Source organism: Teleopsis dalmanni, chromosome 1 (assembly GCF_002237135.1).
Source record: "Teleopsis dalmanni isolate 2A chromosome 1, ASM223713v2, whole genome shotgun sequence".
NCBI lineage: Eukaryota > Metazoa > Arthropoda > Insecta > Diptera > Diopsidae > Teleopsis > Teleopsis dalmanni.
In genome coordinates this window covers 149,990,493-150,008,760 of record NC_051846.1, presented here as the reverse complement: position 1 = coordinate 150,008,760, position 18,268 = coordinate 149,990,493, and the positions used below count along the sequence as shown (strand labels likewise).

The 18,268-nt window shown below is 29.7% G+C and overlaps 2 protein-coding genes across 2 annotated transcripts in view; one reads left to right on the top strand and one right to left on the bottom strand.

Moving 5' to 3' along the window:
• Nucleotides 1-18,268, top strand: part of LOC119669330 (voltage-dependent T-type calcium channel subunit alpha-1H) — a 77,763-nt gene that overhangs the window by 29,265 nt on the left and 30,230 nt on the right. Inside the window, exons 5-8 of the mRNA XM_038079171.1 lie at nucleotides 9,855-10,096; nucleotides 11,673-12,351; nucleotides 16,027-16,203; nucleotides 16,271-17,004. Coding sequence (XP_037935099.1) covers nucleotides 9,855-10,096; nucleotides 11,673-12,351; nucleotides 16,027-16,203; nucleotides 16,271-17,004 — 1,832 coding nt within the window. The remainder of the gene's footprint in view (nucleotides 1-9,854; nucleotides 10,097-11,672; nucleotides 12,352-16,026; nucleotides 16,204-16,270; nucleotides 17,005-18,268) is intronic.
• Nucleotides 5,084-8,083, bottom strand: LOC119669331. Its single transcript, XM_038079172.1, has 4 exons — nucleotides 7,886-8,083; nucleotides 7,014-7,286; nucleotides 5,936-6,952; nucleotides 5,084-5,859 (listed from the first exon to the last, which is right to left on the bottom strand). The coding sequence occupies exons 1-4, from the start codon at nucleotides 7,917-7,919 to the stop codon at nucleotides 5,258-5,260; spliced, it is 1,926 nt and encodes a 641-aa protein (XP_037935100.1). The 5' UTR covers nucleotides 7,920-8,083; the 3' UTR covers nucleotides 5,084-5,257.

Here is an 18,268-nt window from a genome sequence, read left to right as displayed (position 1 = left end):
AACTGTGGTGAACGTGTAATGCCATGGAGGACACATCAGGCACATCAGACACATCAGTACGTCTTATGGAACCGAAAGTTATAAACACGTAATATTTGTGCATCGGCACAAGCTCTTGGAAAATACTTGCATCCTTGAAAGGATGCTAGCAAGGAAATTTGAAAAAGGTTATGAAAAATTACGTATGCCTTGGATCGTTTTGTATAAATATGTGTGTTTATTAGTTTATTTGAATATTTGGTAAATAATAGTTGCATTAGCAAATTTTATGAATGTTAGAATTTCATTCAAATTCAAATCTACAATCTCTTAAATATTCGGAATAAATTTGCTTCGTTCTCAACAACACAAAACTATTCACTTAAAAGCAATTTTGTGTTATTTATGTGAAAAGTTTTAATTTAAAACAATTTATGAAACTTTCACTCGATTGCAACATTCTGCAGTTTGCAACAGTTGCCAGCTTCAAATGAAACTTAAATTAACTAGCAACTTGCAACACGACATTTGAATTGCAAGCATTTGAGCATCAACTATTAAGCAATGTTTTTCATATTTCTTGTCCTCATCTTAGAAAACTGCAAAGCAATGCATTGAAGTTTGGTAGAGAAATTCAGAATAAATAAGAAATATGTCCTCATAGTAATTTTATATGAAATTGAATATTTTATTTAATTAATTTTATTTAAAAATGAAGTATCTAACCGATAACTTGTATATATGAAATATTTTAGAAATTTTGACAGTTAAAATAAAATTGACAATAATTAGCCAATTTATTATTATTTTGGCTAATAATAATATTTTATAATTAATTATAATTAAATTATTAATTATAAATAATTAATTATAATTATTTATATTTAATTATAATTAATTACTTTCCTAGATTAGGTTCTATACAGATAAAAAATAATATAAAATCTTGCAATAAATAATGTCTCTACTAAAAATATAATATTGAAATTTTATAATTAAAAATAGAATATATAATTAATTGATTCAATTATTCAAGAGCTGGTTTATGATTTCGTTTCAATATAACACCTTAAATGAATTTGTTAATGAACTTTCACAGCAAATTAACAAAACGCCAAGTTCAAACAAATAACTCAAGCACAGCTCAGGGTCAGTTTGTAATGAAAACTGACTCTGTGCTTCAAAATTAGCGGGGCACGAGTTCAACCCTTGATAATTGCAGTTTTAAAAAGTTATTTATGTGTAATGAATAATAAGAAATAATTCCAGAACCACTAATAATGGGTATTTGGCAATATTCGAAATAGCTGTATTGTCAGTCAAAAATTCAATTAATTCAAAATAATTGTTGTAAATTTCAAAATTTTGTTGTTGTAATTCACTATTGTTCAATAGAAACCTCTCTAGTTTCATTTTTAGTTATTAAAATCATTCCTAAAATTATTTTTAAGTCAATATTTCATTTAATAAAATCAATACAACGCTATACTTCTCAACATAGGATATAACTTCACCGTTCTGCTAGTATTGTCCTATACCTAGTCTTTATTTATGCAATATATATGCAAATTCTTTACACGGTAATCATTTAATTATTAAATAATTAAGAACTTATTAATAATTTATTAATCTTTCTACATATACTATATATATTTGAAACTTTCGAGTCAGTTCAAAAGTTACCCATCGAAAAAACAGTACAAAGTTGCGTTATATGGCAGACTTCTCAATACTCAATGCATTCTTGAATCAAACTTCTTTAATAAAAAATTTGTATTAACTCAGACCATTTATGGGTTCCTGGGCATAGGAACATCGTAGGGAATGAGAAAGCTGATAGTTTAGCCCGCTCTGGTGCCTCCCTAGATGCGTCACTGGCGGTATCAGTCTATATTACCCTGGAGACCATCAAAAGAAGTACCTTTCTTTACTTTCTGCAACTCGCTAATAACAGATGGAAAGCACTAAGGTCATGTGCAACTTCCAGGTTAACGTGGCCCACTTATAATAAAAATAAATCTCTGGAACTCATCAAAAAAGATCGCGTAAACACTGCAAGGCTTATTGCGGTTCTTACTGGTCATTGGTGGTTAGGAACTCACGCAGAGAAACTGCGTATTCCCCATAACTCTCACTGCAGAAGTTGTGGAAACCCGCGGGAGAAAGAAACAATAATACATTTTCTCTGTGAATCTTCTGGATCTAGCATCCAGAAGATATAGGTTCTTAGGAAAATACTTTTGTGATAGTCTATCAGACTGCTCAATGGTAAGGATGAAAGACCTGTTAAATTACCTAAATTCGGTGGGATGGATTTAGTCTCTACTCTTCTATACTAGGGTTCTTGCGAGGAATGTGGTAACAAAACGGCGAAAAATCGCTAATTGAGGTACATTTGAAGTTATCTTATGACCTGCCACTGCAACCAACCAACCATACCATTTATAATATACTTAAGTTAAATGTAAAATATATTTTGGTACCTTATTTGACTTACCTGATTACACTATATATAATACAATATAGTATAATCTACTTACAATAGTGCAACTGATACGGAACGAATACAAAATTCCTGATATTTCTCTATAAAACCCACTACAAGAGAATTAATACAAAATTGTGAGATGTTTTTAGATCTTTTGTCGCGATTAGAAAAGCAGTGCTTTGTCTGGTACTTAAAAGACCTGATTTATATTAAATATGTAGTTCTTTTTCTGAAATGGACCAAAAGTGACTGATTACAAAACTGTGTGCTGTTTTCGATACCCTCACATAAGTCGAATTACGAAATATGGATCTTTTCCCGGTACTTAAATCACTTGATTTGTGCTAAATATGCAATTTTTCCTCTGACACGGACCAGAAGGAAGCTATTACCAATACTATAACTGTTTTCGATACCCTTATTGGAGTCGTATTATGAAATACAGCTTTTTTTCGGTATCTAGATATATTTGTACTAGATATATATAAATAATGCTATTCTGATATGCTATGATTATTGGCACCTAATTGGCTAAAGCATAAACAGGATATATGAATCTTATTTATTTAAGATACGTTTTGAATTGCATTCTAAACAAATTTCCGGTCGGTCCTACTTCGATACCCTGAACCATTAAATCTGTTCAAAAAATTTGCAAAATCTTAATGGTTATGTTCGTGGCACGATTCAATTGCACTTAAAAATCTGACATTCGACTTACTGCCCTATTCTGTACTTTAACTTTATATACAAAAAATAGTTTTTAACATAAGTATGGCAATCCTAAAATATTCGTTAATAATACTTGCACAATCTAGCACTAATTGCTCTAAAAAAAAAAAAGAACAATGGCATCGCTGCTAACTAAGTATTAAGAAATTATTCAAAAGACTTGATTGTCAGATTGGTTTCCTTCTTCTTGAATAGGGGAATCCCCCCTTTTCAAAAAGACACGACTCCATTATTGTCTGTTCATCAGTAATTAATTCTTTACAACAGCCTAATTTGATATTATACTTTTCAAAAATATCTCAATAATATATCTCAATAAAATATGTATCAACAAAAATTTGTCTTACAAAACATAATGAAAGAATATATAACTTAAATTTCTCGTTTAGTTGAATAATATATTTTAATATGTGACTTGTTTTCTATTGGAAAATAACTTTATAACATTCTATGTATAACATACTTTAAGCTGTATATCATAGTTCAACTATATGAACCTCTGCTCAATATCTGTATATACCTCGTCCGTCCATGTCATTTACCCAACAGAGCTTTATATTTTACATTTGCATACTTAAATATTTTACTTTTCAAAAAAATTAAGTGCCAACAAAAAATTATCATATAACATGTTATATGAGGTATTGTAATTAATAATTCTCGTTTAGTTTAATTCTATATTGCAATAAGTACTCTTATCATATATTTAAAGAAATGATTTCGTTTAATGTATATTGTAAATTTCGTTGATTATAACTTGTTACCATTAACTGTCCATTTGGGATTTATTTTCTATGTCTTAAATATTTAAATACTTCTGTGGTCGTAGGTCCTACTCAAGTTGTTGAAGTTTATACTGCAGAGTTCATGTTATATGACTATTGTCACCAATCAATCAAAACGATAGAGAGGAGTTTTTATTTCGGATTGTGGCACGTAAATTCTCGCTCTTAAAAATGAATTCAGGGATTTGATTTTTTCCATTTCACAAAAAACTCAAATTCTGCATTAATCATGAGCCAACATGGAACCAGATATGATTTTTGTACCATATTTAACAGTAAACAACTGAAGGATTTTATCCTTCAAAAGTTAATGTAACACATTTTAGGTGTCATCATAAGCATATAAAACTCAAGCGTTCAAAGAGTCCATTAAATATTTAAAAAATTTTTAAATGAATCATTATAGGAGAAAAATAAATTAAAAACAATAGTACTTAACGCTGGTCATCCTTCACAAACGATTTCAAAGCCTGGATTTTCTTCAAACAGGGTTATGTTAAGCGTTTGGTGGAATTGAGAAAGAAGGAATGGTCCAATACGAGCTACTTCAGCTAAATAAAACAGGAAATTCTGTATTTTATTGTTCTCAATCAAACAAAACAAATAAGGTAAACCAACGAGAATTGGCCAAAAAAGTAGTTGTCTTCCATCACAACTATGTCAGGCAATGCATATAACTTCGATGACTTGGCAGTACTCGATGGAACTTGGTTATGAAATTTTGTTGCATCTATTATATACACCACTTGTTTTAATCTCTGCAAAACTTTATTAATTAATTTTTCTCAATAAACCAAAGAAGTTGTACTCCAATGGCATTGTGATTTTATCCGAAAATTGTCATAAATAGTAAAAGCCAATATATATTGGGTTAAAATTGATTTACAATAACGAAAATTTTTGTTTATAAATGTACCAAAAAACTGCAGATTCTTCTCAATATTACCCAGTTTTCCGACACAAACAATACCAAATGCCCTAGAAATGTCAAGACACAATTGATGTGATATATAGTATGTAATAATGATGTTAAGGAACCACATCTAACCAATAAAATTTGTAATGCGTTCTGTATACAAGGAAAGTATTTTTAAACTTATTAACTGTATTATTAGCTTTATTATGCAAACAATAATTTCTAAAACTGTTCCAAAATTTTAAAATAGATTAATTATATTATAGAAGCATTGATGTATAAAATTTTTATCCGTCATATCCTTGCATTTTGGAATATTTTTGAAAAAATGCTGATGAGTTGAAATGACAGCATTTCTCATTTCAATATATTTGAATTACCGCGTACATTAAAGCAGTGAGTCACGAACCAGTCAGTCATTGAATAAAACGATTCTGTTAGATATGTGATAACCCTCGAGACATAACCTTTTGGATAATCCAATATTTGATGTTCCTTTACCGTTACCGTTTCACTTACTTCTACTTCCTTTCTTCTACTAAATAAATTTAAATAAAAGTTAAACACAATGGACATCCTTTGTGCTAAGTTCAGACACCAATCAGTCACAATTAAAACTCTTTGTACTAAATAATTGGTCAGTTCATGTACATAGGCGTTGACCAGACGGGTATGGCATATCTTAGTTCTTTTAATTGGATCATTTGCATCTACCAACGTCCATACAATATTTTCAGTTTCATTAAAAGCAATGGACCTACAATACATGTATGTCGGTTTCTCCTCTGAGGTATGATTACTGGTAACAATAATTTGCTCCTGTGTTACCTTTGAGTCGGTATATTTTATGAAGAAAATGTAACCAACGACAAATAAAATTAATGTTGTCAACGCCCAAATGTAAGTAATGATTCTTTTGACATTTGCGTTCTTCTTTTTTATTTGATCATCAGTGGAATCTAATTGAAAAGTAACAATAGTTCAAGTGAATATTTATATAAAAAAATGTCACTAATGAAACTATGAAGCTATTACCTTCCATTGGGTCAGTGCCTATCAATTTATCATCTCTTGTATCTTTACGGTTTCTTAACTGACTATCACTCGCTTGACCATCGCATTCTGCTACATTTAAACTTTCTTTGGTTTTTTTATTGGATTTCACCTCCGAGTGACCTTGGATATGATTACGTCCTATAGCATTAAAGTATTCTTTAATTATCACATCAGACTTTGGTTCATATACACTTGATATATCGATACCATTCACATTATCATAGCTCATTGGGTCTGCACATACATTATGACTAGAATTTTCTATTTGGTTACATTCTGCAGCCTTAAAGAACTCATCCAATAACACATTAGGCTTTACACGATTGACGGTTAATACCGTTGCGCTAGTTGTAGGAATATTATCACTTTCGATAACCATGTCGTGTTCTTTTATGATCGTATTAGAGTTTACTTTATCAAAGTATGCATCTGTGTATTTTTTTAGATGTCTATAATCTATGGCTGCATTGCTTTCTGTTGGATTGAAATCTTCATTTATGATCATATTGGCCTTAGATCCGTTGCTGCTGGTCACATATGCACATACTGGGGAAATACTATCAGCCATATCTATTGTCGGATAATAGTTTTTTTCGATCTCATCTGATCTAACCTCAATACTTTTCAGTGCATTTATGCATTTTTTTGTAAGATTGTTACCTTCAACTGCAGTGAGATGTTTCTGAATTAATGCATTAGGCTCTTCTTCAGCGTTGTTAGAAACATGAGCACATTTTTTTATAAAGTTGCAATATACTTTGTCTAGACTCACGGCTGTATAGTACTTTTCATCGATATCACTAGATGAATTCTCACTAACATTATCTGCATCAGTCATTTTAGCAGTATTGTTATCCTGTAATATGACATTGTTTTCTACTTCAGACTTCTCCCCAATGACGTTTTGTAGATTCATATAGTTTCTAAGAAAATCAATATAAGCTTTATCTATACTTTCTGCTGTAAAGTATTTTTCTTCGACATCACTTGATATATCTGTAAATATTATTTATATACAAATTTTTATTATCTATTGTATGTATTCTTAAAAATTTACCACTAGTCACATCGCTACTTTGTAATGTAGAGTCAGTTACAGTTGAGCTAGAATTAAACAACTTGTCTTTTGTGAGAATTTTTGAAAGGATTCCACCAATCACATTTCTAGTTTCTAATGCACCACTGGTACTGGTGTCCAAGGGTTTTTTACTTTTTATCGGAATTCTTGGAAAATCATCGCTAATCACATCGCTTGTGTCTAATACACTAGTTGAGCTCAAACCTAACAGCTGCGCTTCATCAACGTTTTGTGTAGTGGAATAACCCTCATCTATGATTTTTTGAAACAATTATATTTAATGTTATTAACTATATATATATATTTATATATATATATATATATTTATATATATATATATATATATTATTATATTTTATATATTATATATATTATTTATATATATAAAAATATTTGATTTTATTTTCGGTTTGACGAAATGAACTAAATTCTTAATATAAACTATTATTTTCAATAGAGAGATTTTTATCGAACAGTAGCGAAATTGCAACAACAAAAATTTTTTTTATTATTTTTAATTAATTAAATTTTTAGCTGACAATAAAGCTGTTTTGAAGAGTGCCTTGGTATTATATCTTATATTTTACTTACTTACTGCTGTCCTTCTCTTCTAGTGGAGCATGGGGCCTCAATATCTTATATTTAATTATTCATAAATCATTTTTTGAGGCTGCAAGTACCAAGAGTTGAACTCGTAGTCTGCCAAATTTGAAGCTTGGAGTCAGTTGGTTAATGACCACTATCGTCAGCCAAAGACCAATTAAATAAAAATAATAAAAATTGTTTTTGTTGTTGAGTAATGTTTAATAAAAACCTCTAATGAAAAACCTTAATGATACGATTATTATTACCTTCAACTGTACCCAAATTTCTTTTGACCGGCATTGTGAATTTTTCTTTTTTTCAATTCTTTTACTTGCAATTTTTCAGCTTCCTATTAAATATTACAGATCTTTAAAAAATATATGCTGTCTTCTACAGTTAAAAACTGTAATTTTGTGAACTTATCTAAACATAATTTTATTTCTAACTGTATACTGCTTACAATAGTTTTATATGTAAATTTGTACAGAATAAATTTTAAATATATTTTAAATCCGTACTATGACATATTCAAATATATCAAGGCATTCGTGATTTTAAGCATATCTATAGAAAAACCTAATATTTTTAATATTATTTTTAATATTACGACAGAAAATAGCCAGTATTTTAAACCTAAATGGGTAACTAATACTAGGTATATCCAAGTTTTCGTATTATTGTTTTAAAAATCCACAAAATACAAATATTACAATATAATTATGCTTAACTTGCTATTTTCATCGTCAAAATAATTATAACAACTAACATCACAAGTACTTTTAGGCCGACCCCTTCGGACGCCATAAACGTGATGGTACCCATTGATCTTTATATTACAAATATCGTTTGCAATAGCACTGTTAAGCTAAAACGACAGGCATTTGGTCGAAACGCACATATGGACATAGCCGGATTTTGGGCACAGTTCCAAATTGTCTGTATAGGATGACATCGGATTATCTGAATCTATGCTGAGGCTTTGAAAAAATGTCCCTTTAAGAAACGAATGAAAAGAAGAAATTTTCAAGCAAATTACGATATCTCAATCTATACAGATGGCTTGAATATGCACTGCGGGTATAGGAGCAGGAATCTTCAAGTCATCTGCAGGCATAAATAAAAAGGCCACAGTTGTTCAGGCTAAAATTTTAGTGATTAAAAGAGCATGTCGACAAATTGCAAGTCAGATTAAGGACAGATGTATGGTTGCCATTTTTATTAAAAACCAGGCAACCATCAAATCCCTAAAATCCTTCATCACAAAATATAAAATAGCAAAAGAATGTAGAGATTCAATCGACGAGCTAAATCGGTTCGTTGAGATCAATATTATATGGGTCCCTTGACATAGGAACATCGAAGGAAACGAGAAAACTGACAGTTTAGCCCGCCTTGGAGTTGCCCTAGATACATACCTAACGGTACCGGTTTATAATACCCTAGAGACCATTAAATTTTCTACAAAGCTGTTTAAATTCTTACAAAAGTGTGATATGTTATGCTGTCCAATACTTAACCGAAGATGGCTGGCGACGATAGTAGAAATATGGGAAAATTGTTTTAATAATTATTTTTATCTGAGGGAATTAGGATATTTTTTATTAAATGACATATTTGCCCATTTTAAAATTTCAAATTTAATTATGTTGAAGCTGTTTTGAGCTAGTGCACTTAAGCACTTATACTCTTTTTTAATTCGAGGTTTCTTAAAAACCCCTCTCTACACCTTGACTAGATTATTGTCTATCACTTCATCAGACTAAGCAATAATTGAACTTAGATCTGCATACCTCCCCAAGGAGCCTGAGATTTGATAACGCGGTGTTGGAAAGTCTGTCAGTTTTCGCAAATAATTTAATTTAAGTATTATAGGTATACTCATATATATGATAATTTTTTGTTTTGATTTTTAACGTCCGTTATAACGAAAGAAACTAAATTCTTATTATTAGCTATAGGTTTTAATAGAAAGGTGTTTATCGAACAGTAGTGTATTTGCAATAGCAAAACTTTTATTATTATTTTTAATTAATTGAATTTTTGACCCATTATCAGTGGGCTTGGCATAATTTCTTATATTTAATTATTTGCAAATAATTTTTTTTATATTACAAGTATCAAGCGTTGAACTTGTACCCTGTCAAACCCTGCACATAACTTTTTTATTTTATTTAATTAAATTTATTTAATTAAAATATTACATATTAATTTACATATTCATTATTTTTCTTACAGATTGGTTCCTTTTTCATGATTAACCTCTGCTTAGTTGTTATTGCCACGCAGTTTTCCGAAACGAAGAAACGTGAAATGGAGCGTATGCGTCAGGAACGTGCTCGTTATACATCCACCTCCACATTGGCGTCCAGCACTAATAATTCGGAGCCGGCAACCTGCTATGCGGAAATCGTGAAATACATAGCACATCTGTGGCGACGCTTCAAGAGACGAATGTTAAAGAAGTACAGATTATATAAGTATGATGGATGTAGTTTCAATTTTATTTTCAGTTGATTACTTTGAGTTCACCCATAATTTTTTTTGAAGTATGAGTTTAATTTGGAGTTAATTGAAGAGTTGAATTTGAGTACAATTTTTATGATTTATCTTTAAACCTTAACTTGAAATTAGCGAAGCGTCAAAATTAACATTCAAATCAATTGAGAAAAAAGTCTAAGTATATGCTATGTACAATATAACCCAGAAACCTTAACTATTTTCTCTACAATTTATAAACTCAAAGTTGCTGTAAATTGTTTGGAAAGTAGTTTTATCCAAATGATTGAATAATCAATGTAAAGAGAGAGCTTAGTCTCTTGATATTCACATCATAAAAATTGTATACATAGCATAATGTTAGGCTTTTAGCTTAGGTTATATCATATACAAATGTATGCAAAATTTCGTTAAATAATTTTCTTTTAACCTAACCCCATAACCGTACTAATGGAAAATTCTTTTAAAGCTATTTTATGATTTACTGCCAAAAGTGTATAAAACACCAAAATTTTAACCCGCTCATAAACCTTAACAGCTATAAACGCCGCAAAGTATGCAACAAACATAATTTCAAACCCACTTTGGCGGATGTTGGAAACATTTTTGTATATAAATTGCAACCGTACCGAAGTTTTAGACATATTTATGTAAAAATTTAGATAATATATAAAAAACAACTAAATAAAAATACTAAAAAAATCGTACATTCCCATGCTATGCTACGTTATTAAAAAGAATTTAAATAAATGTCTTCCTTTTAGTTGCATTCATATGTATCCTTGTTTAATTTATCCTTATAATTTTATTTAAATGTGAATTTTTTTATTTTTTTATTTTTCGTATTTTTTAATTTTAAATCATTATTATTTGTATTTCTATATTTTTTTTTTTATTTTTGCATGTTATTATTTATATATTGTATGTGCATACAAAATGATTTAGTTAGTTTAGTTATTTTGCTTGCGATGATGAAAAATGGCCTTAAGCCGCAATGAAAGCAAATGTAAAGAAGATAATACTATATATTAATATCAGTTATTAAATAAATAAAAAAATTTTTTCCAAATTATAATATTTAAAATTAGTTTCTTAAAAATAACTTTACATTTGCTGAGAATCATTTGCAATTTAGATATGTGTTCACTCGCAGCTTCACATGGAACACGTTTAATTGCATAAAAGTCATTAAATCGCAGCAATTGGTACAGATGTATGGAGTCAAAATTTATCGTTACATTTTATTTCATATCATATCACTTCATATCATTTAACATTTTCGTAATAACACTTTTCTGTGTCAAGTTGTTAATTATGTCAAAAACAAATCTAAATGCCATTGAACCAAAGTGACTAATATGCAATTTGTTCTTTTGTACTTTTGTCACATGCGTTGCCATTTTCAATTGTCATATCATTTGTCAAATGTCAACAACAACAACAACAACAACAACTACTACTACTACTACTACTACTACAACAAATACTAAACAACAAAATCCAAATAATGTGCAACAATCCCAACAAAAACAACAAATTTGAACATTTACACAAAAGATATCAACGTCAACAACGGAAGGAAGGTTTACTGCCAAATGCAGACAATTTAACATTCTCTCCATCACGCATCAAGTGCCATCATCCAAAGTGTCCCAAATATAGCAACCGGAAGCCGTCCAGTATACAGGATCAAATGATCACAGTGATGGTGCCGTTAAATTCAAATAATAATGTCAGCAACAGCAGTAACAACAATAATCATAATAACCAGCAACAACAACAACAACAACAACATCAGCAGCAACAGCAACAGCAACAACAAACTTCACCGCATACCGTACATAAGTTGACACCACAGCAGCAACAACGTGCAACGTCAACAACACAAACTCCAACTTCAATGGCGGCCTTAATAAATGGCACCAACAATGGTGTCACTGGTAATCATGCCATGTCAACAACACTACAACAAACACACACACCAACACTTATACAACAACAACCTACACAGCAACAACATTATTCCTCATCGGAAAATTCTGAACAATCTGTGGAAAATGCTGTGGTAGTGGCGCGTAATTCAAATTTAAAGAAAACTACGAATCAATTAAAACATGAAGGAGAGCAAACACAAAACAAACAACACCAACAACAACAACAACAACAGCAGCAGCAACAGCAACAAAAAACTATTTTAATAAAATTTCCACAAAATGTCGATTCGGAGCAATTAATTGTAAGTTGTAAATGCTTTCTTAATTAAAACGTTTTAAGTTGTTTGCATGAAGAAGGCATATTGAGAAGGAATTCGACTACATTTAATTTTAATTAAATTAAGTTTAGAATATTCTTTGTATTAACATTTTTACATTCAATCGAAGAAAGGAGTTCATTGTTATTCATGCAAACAATTTAAATTCAATTACTTTACAGTAGTTGCCATCCTTTCAGACAAAAACGACTAATCCTTGCCAAAAACAAAAATCTATTACTATATACTGATACAAATATTCAATATTAAACTTAAAATATATTAATTTTAAGAATTTAGAAATATTGAAAAAATGCACTACACTTTTGTTCCTCAAATTAGCATTAATTACTTAATTAATTAAGTAATTTGTTGAAAATCATTTTCGTCCTATGAAAAGTTTGCTTTTTCCAAAAGAAATTTAGGGTTAATATACTTGAAAACGAAATTTGTAAATCCAAAAAATTTTTAACTAATCATACAGCTGCTTCTGATATCATCAAACACCCATTATCAGTGGTCTTTGGAAACACCACTCCTTATCAAAAAAATATTTTTTATTGCCAGTATCAGGAATTAAGCACTGTCAAATTTGAACCGTGGAACTGCATACCCACACACGCATTACTCAATTAATTATTGATTAATTTATTTATCAATTTATTAAGTTATTCAAATGTATAGTTTCATTAACTTTACTTGCTATGTTGCTAATTAAGAACTAACACATAAACTACAGCAATATAAATTAACTTAATAATGGCAATATTATGTTCACACTGCCAAATTTCCTTAATTTCGTTAAAATGAAATTAAGTGAATTTTGAAAGTGTTTATACTGCCCTAAACTAAGGAAATCATATGTTTTTTGTTACAGTTTTTTCTCAATATTCAAATTTAAAAATTTGCACTATTTTCAGAATATTTTCCCGGTTTTATTAAAATCAACTGTCATTGACATTTATTTAAAAACAAATGATAGTTGCATTTGAAATGTCCCTTAATTTCAGACTTCGTTTCAACGAAATTAAGACCATTTTCCTTAATTTCGTTCTAACCTTAAAACTAAATTTTGTACAGAAAAAACAAAATTAATTTTTATGAAACAAAGATGAAATTAAGATTTTTGTGAAATTAAGATGTTTCTGAATATAGTATAATAAACGCAAGACTAAAATTTCCGTAAAGAGTCATTTTACGCAAACAATCGATATGCAAATAAATAGACCTATATGTTTATTTAAAAGGACTTCAAAAACAAGAATTTTTAGACAGATAAAACTGTTAAAATCAGATGATATAGTTAGATATAGTTAATACTACAAAGAATTATTACAAGGTATGGAAAATTTTAAGACCAGTAGTGCCTAGTAGACTTATTCTGAAGTAGTGCTGTGCTATATAAATAAATTTCACAATGGTATTTTGATAAAAAATTGTGTTCTTTTAGAATTTACCTAAGGCCCCTTTATTTATTATTTATTTTATTTATAAAAAATTAAAATTTAGTATGATATAATATGATAATATGATTCACAATATTTTTCTACTTATCATACTTCAAGATGTTCTAACAGAATCCTAGAAAACTAAGTATTTTCTTCTTATATACGTCCAAATCACACTAAGTTATTCCTTTAGAATGAAGCCATTCTAAACATTATTTGTTTTCAGTATTTTTGACTAACGAATATTTGGACTCAACATTAACAAGTAATTTTTAAACCAATATTAAGTATCTGTAAAATGTAGGTTTCATCATACTTACAACTGAGAAAATAGATGTAATTGAATCGAAAAATAAATGTAAATTAATTAAAAAATGATTATGTTCATAAATCACAATTATTATCATTGTCTTGACTGTTGTAGTTTTATCTATTACAGTCATATCTTAAGGAAAAGATCCTTAGCATAAGTGTCTACCTATATCTGGACTCTCAGCTATATTATTATTAAGAAAAATAAATTATCACTAAAAGAGTGAAAAAAGATCTTTATCCAAAAACTCCAACTTACATTTTCTTAAAACAACAAGTTGAATAAAACACTAGTGTATTATCTCTAAAAATATTTTACACTCTAAAATCTTGTGATCCGATTTACCATGAATGCAGACCACTATTAGAAATTCGCATATATCAGCACACTTTTAGTACCTGTTGCTTCATTAAAAAGCCAGTTAATCACTTGCTTATCTCTTAATCCATCTTGCCTAAAAAAATATTAAAATTTTTTTTATCTTATTTAATCTCAGGGATTAAATAGACTTTCATACTTAATCCAGAATAAATTGTCCTCATTATTACAATAATTATAACACCTCATTAACACCTTATGTTTACTTACAAAACAAAACTTTTAATTACTACCATCTAGTGGCGTAATTATGAATTTCCAAACATGCCGATTTGACAACAGACTTGAGTAGTATCAACCATTTTTGGCAACTTTATTTACTATGCTATATATCATATAGATTACTTTTTGAGATATGTAGGTTAGGTTAAGTGGAATGGCGGCCTTTTGTCTCTAACCCACTTATGCTCAAATGACTCGTTGTTAGCGTTTGTACATGCGCCGAAAGACACGACTCCCCAAGTAGGTAAAGATGACCCAATCAACAATTGTATAAACTTGACTAATTCCCTAATTTTGCAGGATGACATCTAGGTTAGGTTGGTATAAAAAGATGTCCAAAGATTTCAAATCTTCTTCCAGAGATCCTCAGAACCATAACTTCGTCAAAAGTCATTATGGGATAGATAGAGTTTCACAGCATGTTTTCCTATTACACAGTCACCAATATGGAAGTTTGGTGCTTTTTTTGTCTAATTTAAACCGGGACAATTTAGAGATCTGACAAGAGGGTTTGTCTGTCCAATATTTAGTACAAATCTTAATCTTAAACAAAAATTCTTGAATTCGGTAGATGTTGTTATCTTAAAAAGTGTAGTGCATTTTAATTCAATATATGTCACTATAAAATCCAAATACCCATCAATTATTCATAAATATATACAGAAGTAACAAAAATCACTCATTTTAAATGGTATTATTAAGTAAAACCTTTAACCTGGCTACAATGAGACTATAAATTCAATCAGAAATAAACAGAAACACAGAAATTTACTAACAAAAATTTAAAAAACAATAAATACATTTGCAGTAAATTAATAATAGTAAACTCTTAATAATTTTTAAATATTAACGAAATATTTATTATTTAAAAAATAAAGCTGCAGTTGGGGAACCTAGGCAAGGTACAAACTATAATAAAATAAAGTTTATTGATACTTAACGATTTTTTACTTATAATATCGAAATCTAGTAAAATATTTTATTCATTGTAAATAAACTCATACAACATATCCGTATTATTTATTTAAAAAAAAAATTTAAAAATAAAAAATACAAACCGTTGTAAAAATTAATTGATAGTTGTTTATATATGAACCCTTTGTTCTGAATTAATCATAACCAATAAATATTTCTGTAGTCTGTAAAAAAACCTTGTAAAAAAAATATTCGAAAAATTACTATAAGATATTCTTACTGCTTTAAACTTGATTGTTAAATTTAGTTAGAGTTTAAATTTTCAAATTTGTTTAAAATAAAAATCTAAAAATTTTATTATTTTTATCGCAACAACTTATACAGAGTCACCCATGTACATCAGGGTTCTTAAGCCCACCTACTTCTGCGAGCCGCAGACCTTCAGTGATGTTTAATGAATATGTTTTACTGCATACGCCACCTGCCGAGCCGGTGACTGTAGAGAAAAACGTCTGTTCGTCAGAAAAAATGACACAAGCAGGAGATGGCAGCATCTGGCAGGTAAAAGATCAAGTCGGATATATTGAAAGCATTAGACCCTTAATACATATCTTACTTTTATGTTTAGGTGAACTTACCTCAAACGATTGGTACGATTGCGAATCCTTATGCTGATTGTTCAGAATTGGGTATACATGATGCAATGACTTGTCAAGAACTTTTGGCATTTTCTGTGGCCTTTTCAGCAGCATTGCCGACTGGACAGAGTACGCTCGAATCGTTTTATAATTCATTGGCACGTTGTGATCCACACACTGCAGAGGCATTCAAAAATCAACAAAATCTAGAAAATACTGCGGTAGTAGTACATCATCAGAATTCAGTTAAGGATCGTAAGAAACCTATTGAGGCAACGAGTGCCAATGGTGGTAACGGCATCACTGCAACAACGAACATAACTGGCAATTATATGGAAGACTATTCATGTTGCTATGATTTGTACCAAAATGCTCTATCCCCATTGGATGATAGAAAGCAACGCTCTAAGGTTATGAATTGCATTATAAGTTCTTATCGTTGTGTTATGAATATTTGCGGCATCGGTAGACGATATATCAAACGTCTGGTTGAACATAAATCCTTTCAGCAGGGCATTTTATTAGCCATTTTGATTAATACACTATCCATGGGTATTGAGTATCATAATCAACCTGAAGAATTAACTGTCATTGTAGAGACAAGTAATATTGTCTTTTCTGGAATTTTTGCTGTTGAAATGTTGCTTAAAGTTGTTGCTGAGGGTCCATTTCGTTATATAGCAAATGGATTCAATGTGTTCGATGGTGTAATTGTGATATTAAGGTAAGTTAAACTTTATGTATTATTAATTTGTTTGTTTTAAAATTACACATTATTTAAAAGATTATTTACTACTAGCATGTTTTTGATAAATTGTACCTATATGATATTCATCAAGTCAATAAAAGATGCAGATGATCAGTTTAATATATACCATTTATATATGAACCCCAAGTATCGACTAATGAGGCTACAACAATTGTTTAAGAATATTCTTTAAACAATGAGATAAAGTTGATGATAAAGTCTTTTCAACGTGGATTCTAATTAATATACCCCCAAATGAATTTGACCTCTCTAGAGACTCTCTATTTAAGTTTATTTGTATGAAAATTTTTATTTCAATAATAAGGCACATATATTACACTTTTTATGATATTGTTATATTGAGAATCGGGTAAAAATAAGATCACTGCATGCACATCATAAGTTTTATACAACCTTGATAAAGAAATTTTAGGAAACCCTGAAATTTTGTGCCTTTAAGAATTACCAGATGGCACTTTCACACGTTGCTTGACATTTGTAGACCCTACTCTCTTAAGAGTTCCTCTGCTTTCGTGTATGTTTTAGATTACTTACTATTTTTAAAATTGAATTGTAAAAGTCGGATTCAATGCAGTGAATCCCTTAGAAATATTACAGAAATATCATGGGAACGATACTTTATCCAATACGATTATTTGTTCATGGCAATAATACTTCAAAATATTCGTGAATCTGTTGAGTATGACAGATTCGAAAATAAATGGCCACCGACATCGCAAACCGCCAAAAAAAAATGTTGACCGAAAACCGCAAATTGTTTATTAGGGAATTGGCATAAAACTTGCTTATAAGTCTGTTCAAAGTATTTTAATTATTTGTGTCTCAGTTGTGTCACTGAACAGCTGATGTCAAAACACCTAAGTTTTTTAAAAAGAACCCACTAAAGACATGATTTCAACGACTGCATTTGACTCAACATCGATCACTTAGGTCATGGTCACGGTTTTCATGGATTACAATCGGATTGAACATCTTGAATACTTAACAAAAACTCAGTCAGAAAACAAAGATTATGATATGAGCATAATGACTCGTGGATGGGTCGACTTAAAGTATAGTCTGTGTTAAAAACAATTTTTAATTGTTTTCTAATCTTTAATGTTACCTTAATTAAATTCAATTTCACATAAAATATTCGAATTGCTATATATATACTAGCACATCTACTTATCAAAAATGTTTCAATCAATGGCGAGTACCTGAAAAGGGACATAATCAA

Coding starts and splice junctions, on each gene's coding strand:
- LOC119669331 (XM_038079172.1), bottom strand. CDS start 7,919: ATGCCGGTCAAAAGAAATTTGGGTACAGTTGAAG. Junction 6,953..7,013: donor AAGTAGCGATGTGACTAGTG/GTAAATTTTTAA, acceptor TAATATTTACAG/ATATATCAAGTGATGTCGAA. Junction 5,860..5,935: donor AGGCACTGACCCAATGGAAG/GTAATAGCTTCA, acceptor CTTTTCAATTAG/ATTCCACTGATGATCAAATA.